General features: G+C 33.7%; 2 protein-coding genes across 4 annotated transcripts; both read left to right on the top strand.

Moving 5' to 3' along the window:
- Positions 1–633: 633 nt before the first annotated feature.
- Positions 634–14,752, top strand: ttc39c (tetratricopeptide repeat domain 39C). The gene is made up of 15 exons (XM_051909935.1): positions 634–992; positions 1,111–1,291; positions 2,819–2,867; positions 5,915–6,043; positions 6,151–6,265; positions 6,652–7,018; positions 8,794–8,962; positions 9,473–9,566; positions 9,700–9,807; positions 9,893–10,002; positions 10,964–11,087; positions 11,191–11,288; positions 12,170–12,274; positions 12,375–12,413; positions 12,496–14,752. The coding sequence occupies exons 2-15, from the start codon at positions 1,152–1,154 to the stop codon at positions 12,583–12,585; spliced, it is 1,737 nt and encodes a 578-aa protein (XP_051765895.1). The 5' UTR covers positions 634–992; positions 1,111–1,151; the 3' UTR covers positions 12,586–14,752.
- Positions 14,753–15,576: 824 nt separating this feature from the next.
- Positions 15,577–22,757, top strand: ankrd29 (ankyrin repeat domain 29). Of its 3 annotated transcripts, none has more exons than XM_051909477.1 (10): positions 15,577–15,847; positions 16,568–16,678; positions 16,757–16,858; positions 18,093–18,191; positions 18,287–18,385; positions 19,131–19,229; positions 19,326–19,424; positions 20,000–20,095; positions 20,234–20,332; positions 21,649–22,757. In XM_051909477.1, the coding sequence occupies exons 1-10, from the start codon at positions 15,836–15,838 to the stop codon at positions 21,730–21,732; spliced, it is 900 nt and encodes a 299-aa protein (XP_051765437.1). In that variant the 5' UTR covers positions 15,577–15,835; the 3' UTR covers positions 21,733–22,757. The 3 variants fall into 3 exon arrangements, with proteins under 3 accessions (XP_051765437.1, XP_051765438.1, XP_051765439.1); XM_051909478.1 differs by having other exon boundaries at positions 15,580–15,847; positions 16,760–16,858; XM_051909479.1 differs by lacking the exon at positions 15,577–15,847 and having other exon boundaries at positions 16,568–16,676.
- Positions 22,758–23,018: the final 261 nt, after the last annotated feature.

Below are 23,018 nucleotides of genomic sequence, written 5' to 3'. Positions count from 1 at the left end.
TTCATCATTTATTCACAATGTGCATTAATGTGTGAATAATATGTTCTTCCTCATTCAGGCCATTCTGAAAGCTTTCTTCCTCATTTCTTTTTGTCTCTTTCACTTTCTGTCTTACGTTATGCACGTGAGTGTGGAGTATGGAATTTTTTTAGGCTGCCTGTGAAGGTGCATTTCATTGGCTGAAACTAATGAACAGACGGCACTGATCGAATGGTTAGTTGTGTCCCAAATGACACACTAAACACTATGCACTTATGTACTATGTAGTGAACCGTGTAGTGTGTATGAATTTTATATGGTTATTTTGTCATCCAACATCTGAGTCTGATAGCCCCTCCCTGTATGAAGTGTCCAACATTCCACACTTCATCTTTTTCCCTTTTAATTAGATGCATCATCTGGGTATTTAAAGTGCACTTTCTCTATTTGGAATTGAACACACTACTCGCACTATTTATACTACAAAACGGTAAAGAATAGTGTGCAAAACCGAATTTTGATTTATTCAATGGTTAGTTCAGAAGGCACTTGATTGTCGCCACCTACTGACAGAAAACGGATCAGTGAACACATCTTTTTGGTGAACCGATTCAAAAGATTCGCATTATGATGAATCTAAACCAGGCAGAGAAACTGCAAGGGGTTAACTAGTCGTTTCCTGGTTGGAGGCAAAAGGCGTGTAACTGTATAGACTGTAGAGGAAGCTGTCAAGCTTCTGTTTTAAAGCAGAATCGGTTCAGTCACCTACAACACCTCAGTGGGGTGAATTAGAAGCGGATACGGGACAATAACGTCACTGCTCTCTGTTGCTCCTTTAATATTGCGTAACGCGCGATGCTGATATGCGAACGACCAGCTGATGCTTCATAGCTCACGGCGGCCTGATGGAGGGGACGATTGCGGATCTTAAAACATCTTAGCATCGTAGATTGGACACGGAAGGGATCAAACTATATCCAGACGACATATCACCAGCGGTTTGCTGTGTATTGGTAAGGATCATATCATTTCATTTCGCACGGCGCCGCATCGGTGGTGATTGTTTATTCGGCACGTTTCGCTTGCGAACAAAACAACTAGACTGTTTTTTTTCCCTCGGTTTATTTACAGCAGAACGAGTTTATTGGCGTATAAAGAAGTAAACAGAGAGGATGGCAGGCCCAGATCCCCCGCAGCAGCAGGTTGAAGAGAACGCCGAGCAGATAGATGACGCCGAGCTGGCGTTTCAAGGCATCAATATGCTGCTCAATAATGGCTTCAAAGAAAGCGACGAACTCTTCAGGAGATACAGGTAAGATTAATATGCGTCTATGATTATATAATGATCTATATTTTAAAATGGGATTTGTTTGCTTACATAAATGGGAGACAAATTATTTGGCCCCCCGTCTTTATTTCTGTTCATTTTCTATTTATATGACCAAAATATGGGACATGCCTCTGTACAATTGAAAACATTGATCTGTGTCATTTCTTTCTAGCTATAAATAAACATTAAACAAACATCACCATCATCAATTAAACAATTATTCAGAGAAATCATATATATATATATATATATATATATATATATATATATATATATGAGAAATGTATATTCTTAGTTAACAAAGTAAAAACAAATAAATTGTTACTTGAAATAAAGTAAATATTAACTGAAAAAAAATAAATATGTAACTTGTTAAATTAAAAATGTAACAAGTTTAACTTGATGTACTAACATAACTTAAGTTAAAATAAAAATCAATAAAAGCTACGTAGACAAAATCTACCAAAATGGACAAGAAAACAACAAAATGACTGAATTTTAATGAAAATAAAAACAGAAAAATACCAAAATAAAAACATTCAAAATATTCAGAAAACCTATAATAGTATCAAAATGATACCAAAATAACACTAGTAAAAACTTAAAATAGCTTATTACAGTTTTATGATTTTAATTTTATGTTACAGAATAATTTATCAAACATATTTAATAGGTCTCACAAGAACAATCATTGGATTTGTACGTCTAACGCTTTGAAAAAATAAGGATAATGCAGCCAGACCTTCTCGTGAGATCATAGACATCTCTTTGAGTACATCAAATAAATAAAATGATGGGTACATAGATGAATGGCTGTTTGCCTAGCTGATGTAGCCCTAGGCATGGGCGCAAACTTGCTCAATAACATGGACTGATGATATACACATGGACATGTGATTAGAAAGATAAAAATAGGAGTCACCTTTTTGAGTGATAAAAGCCTATTTTTTTTTTTGTATCTATTTGACTTGTTGCTGATTTGTAGATAGTTAATAGTAATTCAAATGTTAATGCGTTAAATTGAAGAAACGTACATAATTATATGTGAAGCTTGAGGATTTATGTATCAGAAGAAACTGCTATTAAAACATTCTTAAGGATACAGATAATCATGGATATTAGGTTTAATGCTATTATAAGCTTAGTGCTTTGGCTTTAAATGCAGTAATTCCTTGTTTAATGTGAAATATAATCTTCTGCACAGAGTTACACATCATTCACAAAGTTGTACACATTCCAGCCACAATTTATATATTCAATATTATATAATAAAGTGTATTATATATTATATTCATTTAATATTCAATTTAATATATTCATTCAATATTAATTAATAATTAATATTTTGCCAACACAAACATATGTTGTCCTCAGCTCTATAATGCGTCTTACCACGTTTAAATCTCCATATTTTTTGATTTTCTGAAATATTTCGTGTTACAATTTGTTAGTGTGTTGTTTCATCACCTAAGGCTTGACATATTCCATGATTCCCTATTCTGTCTGCAGGACCCACAGTCCTCTGATGAGCTTTGGTGCCAGTTTCGTCAGCTTCTTGGTAAGTAAACTCCATTAAATGACTTTTAGGGGTCATTTACACAATGTTGTTTTTAACTAAAAAGTAAAACTTTTCATGCATTTTGGACGTTCATTTACAACAGCGTTTTGGCGGCCTGAAAACAAAAACGTGTTTGAAAACATTATCATCTCTGTGTAAACTACAAAAACACAAATTTGCGATAATGGTGACGTCGTTCGCATGTGTATTATGTGTTCAGTCTACAGGTGCGAAGTGTTTGTTTACAAAGTGACAACGCCATCTACTGGACTGGCATGAATAATACAGCGTTTTTAGTCATTTTCGCCAATCCCGGAAAAGAAAAGTGTTTCCGTTATTAGTACATTATTGTCGTGTAGTTAGTACTTCAAGTACACTTGGCTCAGAATTGCTTGAAAGTGATACTAGCAACTCGGCAGTTCTTGAAACTTCTTTTAGGGTTTGAACCTACGCTCATACTTGCCTAGAACATTAGTCACTAAGCAGGGCTGGTTCTAGACATTTGGAGGCCCTAAACAAAATTTTTGTTGGAGGTCTTCACGGAGGACCCGGGACCCATACAGGTTTGGGTCTATATTTTAAATGGTCAGCTGGGTCAGGGCCCAATCTATTACTTCGGGTCCCTAGTCTGTTTAAAATCGATCGGAGAACACCCGGCCTTGATCAGAGTTAGTCAGTGCTGTGCGTGTTTTGTAACTTGCAAAATGATAAAATTAGGATGAGGATTGATTATAAAATTATTTAGAAGGTGGGACTTATTCCGCCATACTATGTGTTGCACTTTCTTCCCCACATTTTTATAGTAATATTATGAAGGAACCATCTTGTTATATCTAAAATTTTTGGTCAGACTCAGCTCAGAGAGCACAGAGAGATAGCAAATAAACATTGCTAATGTGAGCAGCCACTGAACGAGCAATTGTTTTTATAGTTCAAAAAGGCAAACAGTTGAAGTTATCTTATTTTGTGAGTTGACTCAATAAACAAAAAATGCAAAACTGCAAAGTCGCATTTGTAATCCATCACCGTGACAGCAAGTGGACTTTTGAAGCTGGAATTATGAGTGGATTAAGCATCCTCTTTCAGTGCTCTTTTTTTTATTTTTTTTTTTTTTTTATTTTTTTTTAGAATACATTACAATCACTCCTGAATAGATGATGACAACTCGCACTCCTACATTACGAGCTGCACTTCAGCCTTTCACTTTAGCCTTTCGCTTCGCAGACCCTGAACGTTTCGATGCTAGTAAGCTGCAGAAAAATTGCATTTTCGTACCCTATCTTTTCATACATTCAGAAGGTGGGACCCACTTTGAAACGGTGACATTAATTGGTTTCATTTTAGGTGAGTGACAATTCATCTATATCCAATGGCCAAAAAGCCTAGTATTTTGCTGCCTGTCTTGATTGTTGGACTAGCGTACAGGGAGATGTTACGGTATGCCCGAGGCCATAGGCAATTGCCTACTCTGCCTATAGGTAGCGCCGGCCCTGCCACTAAGCTAGTTTTACAGCTAACCCTGTATTTATTGGGGCAAGTAGCCTGTTGTTTAACAGAAAGCATGCTGAGAATAACAAAACGAATAGCTGTAGTGGTAACATCCACTGGGCAGCCCAAGGTCGTTGTCTTGTTTAATTAGTTTGACATCAACCCATCGTTACTAGTCCATCTCTGTTATCTCTGTTATATGACACACTCAGCAAATGCTCTCATTCTTACTCCAACCGCAGTCCCGTTTCCTGCAGCGCTGCTCTCGTTTCATCCTGGCCATTAATATGAGTGAGAGGAAAGGAAGTAAAATACTGACAAGAAAATGAGACTATGTTCAGAATTATGTTATTTATTTATTCTACATTTTTATAGGATATTTTTTTCCTGAAGTGAAATTTTATTTGTATTTATTTTATTTTGTTGTTTATATTTGATAGGAGAATAGCAAATATTTTTTTATCGTTTATATCGAATATTTTATTTCTTTGAAGAGAAATTTTATTTAATTTTTATTTATTTTATGAATGTAGCAAATAAGTGTCTGTTTTATAAGGTATATTTTTCCCCTTTTTTACTTTATTTTGTTTATTTTATTATATTTTTAAGGCAAATTGTATTTTTCATTTTATTTTTTGTTTATGAGTGTAGCAAATAATTGTTTTAAATTTTATTCTACGTTTTTATTTTCCCCCTAAATTTATTTTTTGTTTTATTTTATTATTTTATTTTTTTATTTTTATTTTTTATTTTTTTATTGCCCTTAATGTAATAATGGTAATGTGTGGAATAGTGGAATATAGTATACAGTTTACATATTATGGAATACCCAAAAGGCGAAATGTTTATTGATGTGTAATGCATACTGTTTTACAATCTATTTTAAAAAAGTAGTAGGTGGTGTTCAGTGTTTACTGTGCAGTATACTGTACAAACGCAGCTTGAGTTTCTCCTCAAGAGTTGAGGAACAGATCTTGTCACAACCACTTATGTCTAGGCTGGTGCCTCAGGATGTGAACTGTCATGTCACTTTTGACCGGTAGTGTACGTCACACTACAGAAAAAAAGATCTGTCACGGCTTCTGTTTCACCACGACTTTAAGAAAAGGCTCTTTGTTGGGACCGTCTGTTCTGTATTTTGCATCTGATGATATTACCACTTTTTGTCATGTTTTATGAAGGTCTTCCTGTTATGGAAAGTAACAATGTAACTAGTGAGGGACGTGGAGTAGGGCTGAACGATATAACGATGTAAATCAATAGAGATTTTTCTATATAGATTATCTGTATGTAAATATATTCATAAAGCAGCAAAGAAACATGGATGAATGAGAAGACTGGGAAGTGCTTGATGATGAGTTATTAAAAGCACAAAAAAATGCAAAAGAGAACTGAATTCGGGGGGCAGCCCACTGTCTTTGACTTTGAAAACCCCTGTTTTAGAACAGTTCATTCTTTCCAAATATAGCTTCTCAAGTCATGTGTTGAAGATTACTGCAGAAAAACGAAATATTGCAATGTTGTAAAATACTGCAGACCTAATATTCGTGTGATCATAGAACGCCATGATGACATTCGAGGAGGAAAAAATGCAGATGGCCAGCGATGACCTGAGGACTACTGAAAAGCTTTGCGAGAGTGACAACGCCGGCGTCATCGAGACCATCCGCAACAAAATCAAGAAGAGCGTGAGTTTGTTTGTATGGGTGTGTGGCAGCAGGAGCGGATGGAATTTGTTTGCTAGATTCTTCACATTAACATTCTTCACATTTTCATGGTTTTTATCTTGTGCCAGATGGACTCTCAGAGATCAGGAGTGGCGATTGTGGATCGTCTTCAGAGACAGATCATCGTGGCTGACTGCCAGGTTTATCTCGCCGTGCTGTCCTTCGTCAAACAGGAACTCTCAGGTGAATTCTATGTTTACGTTTTACATTCTAAAAACCAGCTTGGAACGTCACTTGCATGCCAGCGTGTAGAGTTGTTTATACAAGTTATACAAGGATAAATAAACAATTTTCAAGTAATAATTTGTTGTTTTTACTTGTTTTTAATTTTTCTTGTATATATTTGAATTTCTTTAGTTTTATATTTTTACTTTAATTTAATATTAAGAGAATTTTATATATATATTTTAATTTTATTTAAGTATACACAGATTTGGATTATTTAAAATTATTTAGCTTGTCATCAGAAATATTAAAAAGGCTGAATAATGCTGTAGAACATTACCATGTTTTAGAGTTGTAAACGCATTTTCTTTCATTTAATGTTATAACGACCTGTCGCCCCTCAGCATACATCAAAGGAGGCTGGATCCTCCGTAAGGCCTGGAAAATGTACAACAAATGCTACAGTGACATCAGCCAACTGCAGGAAACCTGCCGGAGACGATCCTCCGACCAGGAGGGGGCGCTGGCCTCTGATCATGCCAACCACAACACGTCAACTGAGAGTGGCGGCCGGGTAACAGAAGAGGTTCTGGATCGCCTGAAGGGTTCGGTCAGCTTCGGCTATGGGCTCTTTCACTTGTGTATTTCGATGGTGCCTCCACACCTGCTCAAAATCGTCAACCTGCTGGGCTTCCCTGGAGACCGTCACCAAGGTCTTGCCTCCTTAGCATACGCCAGCGAGAGCAAAGATATGAAAGCACCTCTCGCCACGTAAGCCAACATTTTTTTTTTTGGTGTTTTTCGCACCTTAACAATGACAATCCAGCTTTTGATGTGATTTTATGCTTGCTTATTAGCATTTGCTGAAATGTTTTTTGATTGTATGCCAGAGGAAAATCCCTCGCTCCTGATGTGCTGTGGGGTGATGTGTATTCGTGAACACATGCTGTCACACCGCTGAACTGGTTTCACACTGGGGTTACATAATTGATGCGCTCTGAAAGGTCACAATTAGAGATAAAGGGCATTAGAGTGAAAGGCCATCTGAGCATGTGCAAGTGAAATGCTAGCACAGACTCACAGATCCATTACTACTGAACATTAGTATGGCTTTAATAAATAACTGAACAAGAAAACAATTAATTAAAATGTTATCAAAAAGCAGATAATACAGTATTTTCAAGCCCCTGATCATCAGACTTTTAAAATGGGTGAAAAACCCCCACAGACTTACATTTGAAGGTCTTTCATAAAGTCCGTAGTAAAGCAACCACCATCCATAATACCTTAGCAACAGCCTAGCAACCACCCAGAAGATCCTAGCAACCACCCACATCAATCTAGTCACCACACAGCAATGCCGAAGCAACCATCCACAAATTTTGTACAGTCAAACACCATTCAGATCCTAGCAACCACCCAGAACACCCTATCAATGGCCTAGTAACCAACCAGAACACACTATCAACAGCCTAGCAATCACCCAGAACAATCTAGCAACCACATAGCAACACCCTTTTATCCATCTACAACACCCTAGAATTATTAGTAGCAAGACCATCCATAACACCTTATCAGCGACCTAGCAACCACCCAGAACACCCTAGAAATGCCTAACATCCTCCCAGAATAATGTAGCCTCCACATAGCAACACCCTGGCAACCATCCACAGCATCCTAGCATTATTAGTAGCAAGGCCATCCATAACCCCTTATCAACCACCTAGCAACCACCCAGAAAACCCTAGAAATGGCCTAACAACCTTCCAGAACAATCTAGCTACCACATAGCAACGCCCTGGCAACCATACACAACACCCTAGAATTATTAGTAGCAAGGCCATCCATAACCTCTTATCAACCACCTAGCAACAGCCTGGCAACCACCCAGAACACCCTAGAAATGGCCTAACAACCTTCCAGAACAATCTAGCCTCCACATAGCAACGCCCTGGCAACCATCCACAACATCCTATAATTATTAGTAGCAAGACCATCCATAACACCTTATCAGCGACCTAGCAACCACCCAGAACACCCTAGAAATGGCCTAACATCCTCCCAGAATAATCTAGCCTCCACATAGCAACACCCTGGCAACCATCCACAACACCCTAGAAATATGGCAAATTTTGTATAGTCAAACATCATTCAGATTTTTTTCATAAAATTGAAGAAACTAGTTCATTTTGATTTGTTTTAAAGATGTAAGATTTTTTTCTTGAACTACTACATTGAACTGAATTGCTCCTAACCCTTTTTTCACTTCTCTGCGATGCATTGTTCTCGGTTTTTCATGGCCAGGGGCTGACAGATTGCGGAGAAGCTCTAATAATAGAGATGAATTTAAGCATACTTAATCCAGCCTGGGACACAAAACCCTCCCAATTTGCTCTTCAGATGAATAGATGCAGCTTTTTTAGAATCGATGCTGCTGTAGCATTTGTGCAGTTTGTGCACACCAAATATATTTGCAAACACATCTAATAAACATCCAAACTGTGTTATTATATGTACTTTCACTTTTCTCACGTTATCTCTCTCAGTTTGGCCCTCTTGTGGTACCACACCGTGGTGCAGCCCTTCTTTGCCCTGGACGGCTCCGACTCACGCGCCGGGCTCCTTGAGGCTAAAGCCATTCTGCAGAAGAAGGCAATGGTCTACCCAAACTCATCTCTCTTCATCTTCTTCAAGGGACGGGTGCAGAGATTAGAGGTGGGCATTTAGGGCTTTCGTACCGCGGTTTCACCAAAGCAGATGCTTGGTGCTTGATAATCGATTGGCATGATTAAATAATTGAAATAATAGTGCAGTTTATTCTTCCATGATATTTAATTACTATGCAACCACCACAGTTACTTTCCTTTAGTGGGTGTGCTGGATGCAGTGGAAGGCATCCAAAGCCAACCATTAATTTTAAACGTCTTTAATACAAAGAGAAAAACAAATGTCCTTTTGATACAAGATGATACAGTATTTCATGTGTCACAAGTTAAATCAGAGCACAGGAACATGGTCTGTGAAATGTGAAAGTAAAAGGAAATCAAGTCAACATATGTTTATTTACCATAATTCTAATTATAATAATAGTATAGTATAATATTAAAATAATTTATAATATGTATTATGATTTAATCATAATATGTTAGATGCGATTAATCGCCATTAATCGTTTTGATAATATATCTTTTTTTTTTTTTTTCTTTTTTCTTTTTTTTTTTTCAGTGCCAAATCAACAGTGCGCTGGCGTCATTTCAGGATGCTCTGGAGTTCGCCTCAGACCAAAGAGAGATTCAACACGTGTGCCTCTATGAAATTGGTACAAATTTATAGTTATCTTACTTTTTAGCAGGAACAGAATCGGTGCTTGCAAAGTATAGTCGTTTATTAAATTAGGGTGTGTTAATAATTCAGTGTTTTACGTATTGTTCCGTATTGTTCTGTATTTGCAGGCTGGTGCAGCATGATAGAGATGAACTTTGAAGATGCCTTCAGGTCTTTTGAGCGACTGAAGAATGAATCCCGATGGTCGCAGTGTTACTATGCTTACCTCACTGGAGGTCAGATTATGTTCTCTGTCAAACTCTTTCAAACGTCTCTTTAAAATAACTGTTTTAATGAAAGCTTTTACGTCTCAACCCAAAGTATGTCAGGGGGCTTCTGGTGATTTAGAGGGAGCCAAAGCTGTTTTTCGAGATGTCCAGAAGCTTTTTAAACGCAAGAACAATCAGATTGAGCAGTTTGCACTGAAAAGAGTGAGTTATTTTCTATTATATCAACCATTTTTCAATAATTTATTAACTTTAATAATAAAAAAAAATTCTAGTTAAGTTAAAAATGACAGAATTCATAATAAAAAAACTCATAATTACTATAAATTGTATATACAATTTGTAATTATTGTAATTTATAATATACAAATAATTATTTTATATTAATAATAAATTAAATATGCTTGTGTAAATATTGAATGTATAAACTGTTTTATGTATTGATTTAATTATTATATAGTATTTTCTAATAATTGATTTTTTTTTTTTTGTTACAATTATAGTTATCAGTTCAAGTATTAGTTTACATATATATATAAACTTAAACTCATAATTATAATTTATAAATATTACATACATTTCACACACACACACACACACATATATATATATATATATATATATATATATATATATATATATATATATATATATATATATATATAATAATGTGTGTAAATATTGAATGTATAAACCATTTTATGTATGTATTGGTTTGTTTTATATAGTATTTACTAATAATTTATTTTGTACAATAACTATACAACTATAATTTATAAATATTACATTTCACACTCTCTAATACACACACATATATAAAAATATATATGCTTGCATATATGCGTATATGTAATTGTTGAAAAAAGTTTTTACTATTAACTTTTTTCAACGATTACATATATACGCATATATGCAAGCATATATATTTTTGAATTTATTTATGAATTTTTAATTTTTGGTGTGTGTGTGTGTGTATATATATATATATATATAATTTTTTTTTTTTTTTTTTTTTTCAAGTTTTAGCTTATATAAGAACTTAAACTCATAACTAATTATTTTTATATTAATAATGTCAGTATTGTATAAATCATTTTTTTTATTTTTTTTTTTATTTTATTATTAGTTATTTCTAAACCTGTTCTTCTGCTTTTTGTCTCACTAGGCAGAGAGACTGAGGAAAGTGCCTCTTACGCGAGAGCTGTGCATTCTGGGTGTTGTGGAGGTGCTATACTTATGGAAAGCTCTTCCAAACTGCTCTTCCTCCAAACTCCAGCTTATGAACCAAGGTAAAGAGTACCGTGACTTACAGCGAGATGAAATGCATCCTGTCAGTCAGCTCTGAGCGCCTCTCTTCCCTCATTATAACTCTGATCTTGATGCTGTATTTAGTGCTACAGGGGCTGGATGACCAGTCAAGTCTGGGCCTAAAACACCTGCTTCTTGGTGCTATTCAGAAATGTCTTGGAAATATTAAAGATGCTGTTCAGGTTTGTTCAGTCTCATCAGTTTTGTTGTTACTCATTGTGCATGCAAACTAAGGTCATTTACCTATAGAAGTCTTAAAGGTACAGTAACAGAACAGACATTTGATTCTGAGGATCAGTGAAAATGTCTTAAAATAGTTTCTTGGTACCCAAAAACAGTTTACAAATAGATTTCAGGGGACAAATGTTACAAAATGCAGAAGATGGCACCTTAAAGGGTTAGTTCACCCAAAAATGAAAATAATGTCATTTATTATTTACCCTCATGCCGTTCCACACCCGTAAGACCTTCGTTCATCTTCGGAACACAAATTAAGATATTTTTGTTGAAATCTGATGGCTCAGTGAGGCCTGCATAGCCAGCAATGACATTTCCTCTTTTAAGATCCATTAATGTACTAAAAACATATTTAAATCAGTTCATGTGAGTACAGTGGTTCAATATTAATATTATAAAGCGACGAGAATATTTTTGGTGCGCCAAAAAAACAAAATAACGACTTATATAGTGATTGCCGATTTCAAAATACTGCTTCATATTCTCGTTGCTTTATAATATTAATATCGAACCACTGTACTCACATGAACTGATTTAAATATGTTTTTAGTACATTAATGGATCTTGAGAGAGGAAATGTCATTGCTGGCTATGCAGGCCTCACTGAGCCATCGGATTTCAACAAAAATATCTTAAGTTGTGTTCCGAAGATGAATGAAGGTTTTACGGGTGTGGAACCGCATGAGGGTGAGTAATGAAATTATTTTCATTTTTGGTTGAACTAACCCTTTAAAAACATGTTTCAGATTGATCTGGCACAGGTTTAATCTTGTTTATCCGCTCACGTACAGTGCTTAATTCTGATTTGGGTTCATTTTGTTCTTAGTCATTCCAGCTGGCAGCACAGGATGAATACGGCCGTCTGAATAACAGCTATGTGCAGCCATATTCCTGCTATGAGCTGGGCTGCGTGTTACTGGCTAAACCTGAGGTAAATGATATTCAGAATCACTTCATTCTCAATTTGAAGGCACTATATTTAAGTATTTCTTCTATTTCTAAATATACTTAAAATTCTTTTCTGCCCTAAGACTCTGAGTAAAGGAAGATCATTACTGCTTCAGGCCAAGGTAAGACCACAATTGTCATCAACTTTAGTATCTTGAATACGTCGGTAAATTGAGTTCAGTTGATGACTACCTTTGCTTGCAGGAGAACTACACTGGGTACGACTTCGAGAACAGACTGCATGTCCGTATCCATTCGGCCCTCGCCTCCATAAAGGAAGTGGTCCCTCACTGACCCCGTCCGACCTCCAAGTGCACCATACTTCGACCGCTCCTGTCCAGCACTTTTCGAAACGAAAGCCATTTGAAGTAATCTTGCTTTTCTGGAGGGAGAAACCGAAAGTCAGCGGAGTTCAGCTGACACAGGACGTGCTCGCCAATATTTTTCCGCCTAGTATTGAATCACTGTTCATGTACTTGTTGATCCCAACGTTATCGAATTTTCACGTTCACATTTACACCCACATCATAGTGCAGATACACGGATTTTGTGTGTTCAGGATTGATCGGAAGTGCAGAAAAACGTAACTCTCACAAAGAAACACGATAAATAGAGTAGACCAACTTTCCCATAGCTTGCGCTATCATACAAAATACATTAGCATGGGATAGAACATAGATAACATTAACACATAAAAATGAAAAATGTATTGTGTAACGCTTTAACCCTTTAATAAATAAGAGTATCCAACCTTACCTGTATGTTAAATAAAGATTGTATGCACCATTGTGAAGTCGAGTGATCGACCGATATGAGACTGAAATGGCCAGTACTCTGATTTTACATAAATGTTCAATTATTTTAATTTATTATTATTTTTTTAAAGCCCAATTTGTTTAATATCTAAAAACTGATTTTACATTATTGCACTCAAAAAATTATAATAATTATTTATGGGGTTTTTTTTCTACCGGTTAGAAGTCTGGAATAATTGAGATTTTTTTTTTAATGGTTTTAAAAGATTTATTATTACAATTTAAAATAACTATTTTCTATTTGAATGGAATTTATTCCTGTGATGTTAAAGCTGAATTTTCAGCATCATTACTCCAGTCTTCAGTGTCACATGATCCTTCAGAAATCATGAAATGATGATTTGCTGCTCAATTATCAATTATAATTGGTGCTCAAATATTAATAATGGTATCAATGTTCAAAATAGTTTCCACAAAAATATTAAGCAGCAAAAACTGTTTTTTAAACATTGATAAGAAAAAGAAATGTTTGTTGAGCAGCAAATCATCATATTAGAATGATTTCTGAAGGATCATGTGACACTGAAGACTGGAGTAATGATGCTGAAAATTCAACTTTGATCACTGGAATGAATTACATTTCAAAATATATTAAAACAGAAAATAGTTATTTTAATTGTAATAATATTTTGCAATATTGCTGCTGTTTTTACTGTATTTTTATAAGATAAAATGCAGCCTTGGTGAGCAGAAGAGACTTTTACATTAAAACATTAAAAAATATAAATTATTCCAAATATTTGACCGGCTGTATATTCGATAAATAAATATAAATAATTGTTTTTTTGTTTTTTTTCACCACTTCAAAGCAGGCCAGAATGGTCTAATATTTTTTCGTTGAATCAGTCTGTCTGATATATCAGTTTGTCACTGATCTAGTTAAAGACATTTTTACAGGTTAAAATGCATTGTATTCAAAGCTGCTGGTTTTCATTGTATTTATAGCAAGGTTTTAACACTAGGGTTGATGATTACAAAGGGGTCAAAAGGTCTAAAGTTCGTCAGGGGTCCTCTGGTGATGCTAGAACATAAATTTGACTAATTTCATCTCATCTGTTCCTCTGTGTATTACGTTTGAGAACAGCAGCATCTTTGCCATAACTTATGTTCTCTTGTCCTCTGCTGGACAGCAGACATTTTCTGAAGTGCAGCCATGCACAGATACCTACTGGTCTTCCTCTGGGCCAGAGGAGGTCATTTGATTTTGGACCTTGTTTTTGACAAGCTGTATGTTGTATTTGGTTTTTTGTGCCAGATGTTCTGTAACAATATTCTTGGCCCAAGCTTCTTATTTGTAGACTTTTAACAGCACATCAATATCTCCTTTTGATGATGTCACCTCTAAATAACTTGAATTGATTTTGAGTCGGTGTATATATTGTGAAATTGTTGTGAAATTTGCACCTTCTTATTTTCTTGGCCCCGTAGATGTAATATGTCTGTCCCTCCAGTGGGCGTTATTCACTACTGTACATGATTCTCTATGAAAAAGCCCCTCTGGTCTCTCTCTCGGTAACTCGATCTGAAGCTCAAAACATGTCTTCACTGTGAAATGTGTCAATATTGGATGTTCAGGGTATTTATACCTTGTGAGGACAATAGAGTTAGGAAATTTCAGTAATAAAATAACGAAACTTGCCATCAAACACTGTACGTGTATTCATTGTGTTCCATGATTTCATTGAGTTATGTTGTTCGAGGCCAGTGTTTGCAGAGCTCAAATGATATGTTCTACTCCAATTTCCTCAAACCTATTTTTCAGCGATTAGTCACCTTTCCTGGTGACTTTACTGACACTAGTTAAAAAATTAAAATGAACATAAATACTCTTATGTCAGAATAATCCCCTCTTAATCTGACTTTAGTTGGGGGATGGGGGATTTTTGCCACTTATTTTGAAATTCTGAGATATTTTGTCACTTTTGGTTACTGTCTGAAGTCCCAAGAAATCATATTTAGTTAAAAAAGGTTTTTAGACTATTTGATGCCAGGGACCCCATTTATGATGATCCCCTTGCAAAGGACTCACTTCCTAAAACAAAGGCTGCTATATATCTAATGGGTCATATCTGCGAAAAATATGATGTGTGATATTATAAAATCAACATTAATTAAATAATTGGCATTTTAATGTTTGTTCCTCCAGTGAATCTTGGCCATTTCCTCCAAGTGAAATACCGCTGTATTTAACCACGGTAAAATGGTATTGATAAATATTTGTGTCCGATCTGATAATCATTTTCCTTGATAATATTTCAGCAATCAAGTCACGTGTTTCCAGCTGTTTAGAATCAGAACCAATGAATGAATCACTCTTGATTTAATCAGTCAAACGGGTTTCCGCGATTCAGTTTGATTCGGTAAGACAGTTCACTCACGCACTCGAATTGTTTTTCAGTTGATTCAAAGGAAAGATCCGACTCATTAGAACGATTCATTCAGGAATCGAACACATCTACCTTACGTGTGTGTGTGTGTGTGTGTGTGTGTGTGTGTGTGCGTGTGTGTGTGTGAGAGAGAGGAGGGGGGATACAAGGGAATTCGCAGTTGATGCAAAAGCTGCTAGCTCATGTCCGTGCTGGCTCGGTTCCGTGTAACACTCACTGCGGTAAACAAGACGGTATATCGGTTCATTTAGATCTTCACTGGGGATGAAAGGGTGCTGCAGACGGACATTATAAAGGACACGGCGCAAACCAGCAAGATGAAGCACGAATGAGATTCTTAGGATGTCTTTCAAGGTAAAAATGAATATTTACCTTTATAAAACATTATTTATACAATCTAAATATGTCTCGAGAAGAATACTAATAAACGTGTCACCGAATAAAGAATTATGAGTTTTTCTGTCAGTCACGGGCGTCTTTATGGCCTATTATGACGAGTGTCCGCCCACCCCACCCTTCCAAAAATCACCATGGTAACAGAAGTTTACGCTAAAATATCGTACACTAATCATCATGGTGCATTATTTTGGAATCTCCTTTCCTGTCATTTTGTTTAACAGGTTCATATACATATACACTCCTGAATGAATATATTTTTAAGTAATTTATTGTAATATTTTAATTAAATAGTGCTGTCAAATCGATAAATAGCATCTAACATAAGTATATATATATATATATATATATATATATATATATATATATACATATATATTTTTTTTTTTTATGTTTTTAAAAATGTATTTCAAATTCATTTAGTGCTTTTTATTCTTATATTTTATTCTTTTTAATGATATTTTATTCAGAGACATTACTTTGCTAATGTTGACTAAGGACTTAAAAGATGATTTAAGCTGGTATTGATTCGGCAGTCCTTCAATAAAATAATAATATACGTAAATAAACTGCATTTAACATCCACGTGAGGTATAATAGTGTGATATCTCGTATAAATGATGATTGTATGTGTTTGTCTGTTTTGTTTATGATTTTGCTTGTTTATGTGTCTGACAGAAGGAGACTCCTCTTGCCAACGCTGTGTTTTGGGCAGCAAGGAAAGGAAACTTGGCTTTGCTTCAGCTGTTGTTGAACAGCGGCCGAGTGGATGTAGACTGCAAAGATGGTGTATGAACTACTTCTTTCTTGCATGCTTCACAATGCAATCAGCATGGCCATAGAATAATGCTTTATGGTGTGTTTTAGCAGTATGGCACCACTGCGTTAATGGTGGCATCATACAGTGGGCATTATGAGTGTGTTCGGGAACTCATCATGCAAGGTGCAGATATTAATCTGCAAAGAGAGGTACGAATCTTCATCATGCTTACATTGTATTATAATGGACTATTTTACATAACTGTTTTATTCCTTAACATTTCTAGACTGTTTTGTAATGATTTAAGGACATGCAGTATGTCACAGTCTTAAACTAGTCTCATATTATTAGATATGAAGATATTATACAGCTTTACTTCTTAAGCTACAGGAAAATATAAACATCTGTCTAAACACAACTATAATTTTATTTTATTATTCATTTTAATGAGATGTTTTTATTTTATTTTGATGTATTTTTTAATTATTATTCAATTATTTCTTTTATTTATTAATTTATTTTAAATTTTATTTTTATTTATTATAATGTTATTTTAATCTAGTGTAATATTGATTTGTTTGTTTTTATATTGCTGAATTTTTAATTAGATTTTTTATTATATTTATTTATGTCTAGTCATATTTATTTATTATTTATTTAACTATACATTTTATTTTGCTTTATTTTTTATTTTATTTAATTAGATTTGTTCATTATATTATATTTTCATTTATTATTATTGTTCCAAACCTGTATGGGTGTTTTTCTTAAATGAGTAAATTATGACAGAATTTTCATTTTTGGGTGAACCATCCCCTTAATTTATGTTTATATATATATATATATATATATATATATATTTGTAATTTTACTTTAATATAATGTAATCATTTTATTTCATTACATTTTATTCATTTATAAAATTCATTCATTCATTTATCTATAAATCTAATCAAATAAGAATAAAAAAAAACTAATAAAAAATAATAAAATAAACAATCCCATTAGATAAAAAATAGCATTACATTAAATTAATAATTAAAAATAAATGAATAATTAAGCTAAAGTAATATTTATGTACTTGTTTATTTATTTAATGCTGTTGTAATCTAAGTTTATATATATATATATATATATATATATATATATATATATATATATATATTATTATTATTATTATTATTATTTATTTATTTATTTTTTTTACTACATTTTGTTGTAAAGCATTTCTGTTTCCATCTACCCAGCAATAAGCTGCAGTGAATGTTATTTTTGTCAGACCTAAATATATATATAGATAGAGTGACAGGTTGTTGATAGTGCAGTAATGTGTGGTAATATTACTCTTCAAGCGGGTGTGTAAGTGCTGCTAATAACATCTGAAGTGTGTTTGTTTACATAAGTGTGCTGATGTTGACGCAGATCATGTCACTGTTCCTCTAGACAGGTTCCACCGCCCTCTTCTTTGCTTCACAACAGGGCCATAATGAAATTGTCAAGCTCCTGTTTGAATTTGGAGCGTCCACTGAGTTTCGGACAAAGGTGCGGTATGATATAGCCTAAAATTAAATTGCAGTATTTATGTAAGGAAGCTGTGACTACTGATCATTCAGAACTGACGTGTTTGTAATCTACAGGATGGCGGCACAGCACTCTCCGCAGCCTGTCAGTATGGTCACTCGACAGTGGTGGACACCCTACTGAAGAACGGCGCCAATGTCCACGACCAGCTCAATGTTAGTCAACATGTCTCCCTCCCATGAGGCCGGCTGCACTGTTGCTCTTTAAAAGCCGTAGCTGCTCGTGAGATGCATGTTTGTGCCAGTTCCTCTAAGGTTTCTGCTGATTCAGTGTTTATACTCTGCTCTTAGGAACGGGATAGGACACGGCTGGATTGCTTTTTACCTTATAGCCCAAACACATCCTTGGGAGACTCAGATATTTCAATTATTTGTTTGTTTTAGCAGTTGAATGTCTTGCTAAGAATATGCCATGTCATATATGTTTATTTGTATTGTATTTTTAATTTTGTTTTTTATGTTATTATAATCTAAAGTAATATTTTTATATGTATTTTTTTTATGTTTCATTCAATGTGATGCTATTTTAATCTAATGTAATATTTTATTTAATTTATTATTTATTTACTTATTCATTTTTTATTTAATTTAATTAGTTTATTAGTTTTTATTATCTTTATTTAATTTTTTTAATTTATCTTATTTTATTTTTTTATTTTTAAATTTAAACATATTTGTTCATTATAAAATATAAGATCTAATAATAAATCTTATTTTATTTTATTAATTTGCATTTTATCTAATATTTTATTCTAATGTAATATTTTATTTATTATTGTTCATGTAATGTTATTTTTTATTTTTATTTTTTTTTTAAATCCTCTAAATTCTATTTTGATCAATTTTCATCATCATACATAATGATCTATCATAAATAATACATGAAACGAACCTGTTTCAGGATGGTGCGACAGCCTTATTTTTGGCTTCCCAAGAGGGTCATGTGACTGTAATACGTCAGCTTATGTCTTCTGGGGCTAAAGTCAATCAACCTCGAGAGGTCTGATTTATGATTGTAGTTTTTCATTAGTGGTGTTTGGTATGCTATTAGGATTTTCATTTTGTTCTCCATGTTGATTGTGTTTTTCTGGGTCAGGATGGCACAGCTCCGCTCTGGATGGCAGCCCAGATGGGACATAGTGAGGTGGTGAAAGTTCTGCTGCTACGAGGTGCGGACCGTGATGCAGATAGAAAAGTATGTTGAAAACTTATTCTCTTTTTATTGAATTCCAGTTTGCAGTAGCTTCATATCTCTACCCAAATATTTTGTTTTATTTTATTTCTGTTATATTCATTTAATTTTATTTATTATTTTAATGTATTTTATTATTCAAGTATTACTATTGCGTTTTATTATTTAATTGAATTTATTACAATTTTATTTTATTATTTAAGTATTTAAATGTTTTCTATAATTAATTACTGGTTTTATTATTTCACTATATTTTAATTGTTTACTATTGTGTTTTGTTATTTAATTAATGTTTATTTAATTTTTATTTAATTCAATTGTTATTATTTATATTATTTTATTATGATTAATTCAATTTATTTTATTGTATTTTTTAAATGAATTTTTATTTTAATTTACTTACTAATTTACTTATTTTCCACAACATTATCTCTTCCCAAGCTTGAATCAAACAGTTCATCCAGGTGGAAAAGAAGCTTATTAAAAATGCATGAAATGTTTGACAAATGCCTCATTTTTTCTATTGTCTGGGTGCCTGAGTCTCTCATGGCTGTATTGGCTTGTGTTTCTGACTGAAGGATGGCTCCACGGCTCTGTTCAAGGCTGCACATAAAGGATACTGTAACGTCATTGAGGAACTGCTCAAGTTCTCCCCTTCACTTGGCCTTCTGAAGGTACGAGAGACATCATCTGTCATCTGGAAAAAAGTGATTCAGTTTTAACCGCACATGTTTCCTTCCTAATCCACTTGGACTTCAAGCAAATGTCTGTACCCTGCATATGAACTGTGTGTGTTTTATTGTGTAATCTAGAACGGTTCTACAGCTCTTCATGCAGCCGTCATGGGCGGGAATCCGAAAACAGTTGCACTGTTGCTGAAGGCAAATGCCGATCCAGCTTTACCCAACAAAGTCAGTTTGAGACGTGTGGATATAAATATTTGAATAAATAAATAATTATGCCACTTGTCCATGCAAATTAATACTGCAATTTATATATTTGGGGTTGTTTTGAACAATTTAAATAAAGTCTGGGTAGAGATAATGAAAAAATATTGTGAATAATAAAATAAAATAAATAAAATTATATACATTTTAATTAATTTTTTTATATATTTTTATTATGCACAATATTAGTTTTATTTTTTAGCTTAATTATAGTTTTAGCAATATTTTGAGCTAGCTTTTATTTTCATATTTTTCATTTTCATGCTCATTTTTCATTTCGTTATGTGCTTTTGTCATTTTATATATATATATATATATATATATATATATTTTTTTTTTTTTTTGTAAATATTGTTATTTAGGTTTAATTTTTTTATTTTAGTTTTAATTTTATTTTATAATTTCCAGTTAATAATGTTAGTGCTTCAAGTTTTATCAGTTTATTGCCAAGGCGATATTATAATATATAATATTTATATTTTATTTCAGATTTATTTTAATTTACAAATGTTTGAAATAGTTTTAGTTTCATAATAAGCCTGAACCAGGCTTTATTTAAATTGTTCAATCCCAAATATATAAATTGTAATATTATTAATTTGCATGGACAATTTATTATTATTTTTTATGTAAATAATATATATTGATGTATTTTAATAAATAAATAATTGTGTGAGTTGTCCATGCAAATGAATAATTATGCAATTATTTGACATTTGCATGATTCTTGTTGGTAAAAAAAAGGTTTTGGTTTTTTTCTTGTAGGGTTTTGTCTAAAATTACTACTTTAACACTCGATTTCACAGACAAGGCTTAAACCTAGTCCAGACTAAAATGCATGTTTGAGCTGTTTTAACTGAAAGTAACTTGCACTGACATATCTTTTAAAATGTCAGTGCCATTGTTTTGTCTCAAGATGCACATAATTACACGTTTTTTTTTTTTCTAAGGCACATCTTTAAAAGCTACGTAAATGCCCTAATTGAACTAAGGCCTAATCCTGGCTTAATCTAAGCCCTGTCTGTGAAACCGGGCCTAAAGGTTAAAAAAAAAAAAGGTGCACCATATCTCTGGTATTCTGATATAGCACTGCCATCTACTGGTCAGTCTGGTAGTTTAGGCCTAAGTATTGTGAATGTACTGCAGGCAGTAGCTAAAAATATGCTAAATGCTGCAGTAATCAAATTAAGTTCATAGTAGATGATGAAAATGGAGGTTTTATCTTGTGCTTTAATGGCACTATTGTACCACGTTCTGATGGTATCACGTTCTCTCTACAGAACAATGAACTGCCGGAGGATCTTACGAGGAACGAGCGCATCCTAAGAATCCTGCGACTGCCGATGCTGAATGGAGGGAGTTGATGACTGCTGTGTTTGTTTTTAAGTCCATGACAAATGAATGCACTACATCTCAGTCCCTTGAGGCTGAAAACAGCAGTCGCTGCCTGCAACAGCTTTCCAGTCTCGTACAGCGGATGCTTGAAGCTTCAGATCAACAACACAAATGCACTGAAAATCAGAATTGCTTATTCTTTATCCTGGAAATGTTATGACATACTGTAATATTGTCGTTGGCTTATGTTTTCATTCTAAAGCATTTATCAAAGGTGCTCTATGTAATTTTTTTGACTGTACAAAAAAGAATAAAAATACTATAATATGTTTGCAGAGATGTAGGAAACATGTTAAGTTCAAATACTTGTTTCTCAGAAAAACAATGCTACAGCCTGTTATTCGTGTCGGGATGTCGGTTTTTGTTTTGGTCAGTGTGATCCCGCCCGCTGCCAGTTTACACGCCGGGTTGCCAGTTCTCGGAAAACACAGCGATGAAAGCAAGAAAACGAACTGGGTCAGACATCGCAAATTCTACCCGAGCTAAAAAGCCTCTTCAATAATAATAAAAAAAAAACATTGCAAACGAAAACATTAGCTGAGAAAAGTATAAGCCTACTGCAAGGCTCGTCGCTTTCTATTGTCAGTTATGCTCGTTTCTGTTGTGTGTGCTCAAATCTGGCAACCCATGTGATCGTCGAGTCTGAGGGAACGAGAAAAATCTGTAGTACCTTGTTCAACCGCTAGCTATCAATATTGATTAGTGTACCTTTAAATTTGCATATTTTATAAGAAGCAGCAGTTTGTGCTCATTTAAAATATATATTTTAGTATTGTTAGAATGTCTTTTAGCCTGCAAGTGTATTTTAATTTATAGCATGTTTTCAATGAAAGAGCTCATGAATCACGAGTCACAACCAAACAAAAAGCTCAATATTTACAAGATAAAAAATAATTATTGGCTCTTTGATGAGCAGCTTTTTTTTTTTTTTTTTTTTTTGTAATGTTTATTTTCTGCTGAAATGCATTTTGGACTTTACATAGAGAGAGAGAGAGAGAGAAAAAATCTTGGTGCTCAAATATTTGTTTTCTTTTTCTTTAACAAAGTTAATCCTTGGTGCTTAAATATGTGCTTTCTTAAATATTTTATTTAGTATTTTGTCTGTGTGAGAAGTGTGAAAAGTGTGAAAGTGTGTAAAATGTTTATTTGTCAAAACAATAAATGTAAATGAAAATGCTTGCTTTTTAATGTATTTTATGAGAGAATTAACTAAATGAATTAAAAATATATATTTGATTTTGTTTATTATTTTAAA

This window comes from Ctenopharyngodon idella, chromosome 10, assembly GCF_019924925.1.
Source record: "Ctenopharyngodon idella isolate HZGC_01 chromosome 10, HZGC01, whole genome shotgun sequence".
Classification (NCBI taxonomy): domain Eukaryota; kingdom Metazoa; phylum Chordata; class Actinopteri; order Cypriniformes; family Xenocyprididae; genus Ctenopharyngodon; species Ctenopharyngodon idella.
This window is presented reverse-complemented; position numbering and strand designations above follow the sequence as displayed.

What these genes read in the sequence shown, in the direction of transcription:
- ttc39c (XM_051909935.1), top strand. Translation starts at nt 1,152, where the DNA reads ATGGCAGGCCCAGATCCCCCGCAGCAGCAGGTTGAAGAGAACGCCGAG. An exon ending in CGTGTGCCTCTATGAAATTG is followed by an intron (nt 9,567 to 9,699) that starts GTACAAATTTAT and finishes CTGTATTTGCAG; the next exon opens with GCTGGTGCAGCATGATAGAG. An exon ending in ACTCCAGCTTATGAACCAAG is followed by an intron (nt 11,088 to 11,190) that starts GTAAAGAGTACC and finishes TGCTGTATTTAG; the next exon opens with TGCTACAGGGGCTGGATGAC.
- ankrd29 (XM_051909477.1), top strand. An exon ending in ATGTCCACGACCAGCTCAAT is followed by an intron (nt 18,386 to 19,130) that starts GTTAGTCAACAT and finishes AACCTGTTTCAG; the next exon opens with GATGGTGCGACAGCCTTATT. An exon ending in CTTCACTTGGCCTTCTGAAG is followed by an intron (nt 20,096 to 20,233) that starts GTACGAGAGACA and finishes TGTGTAATCTAG; the next exon opens with AACGGTTCTACAGCTCTTCA.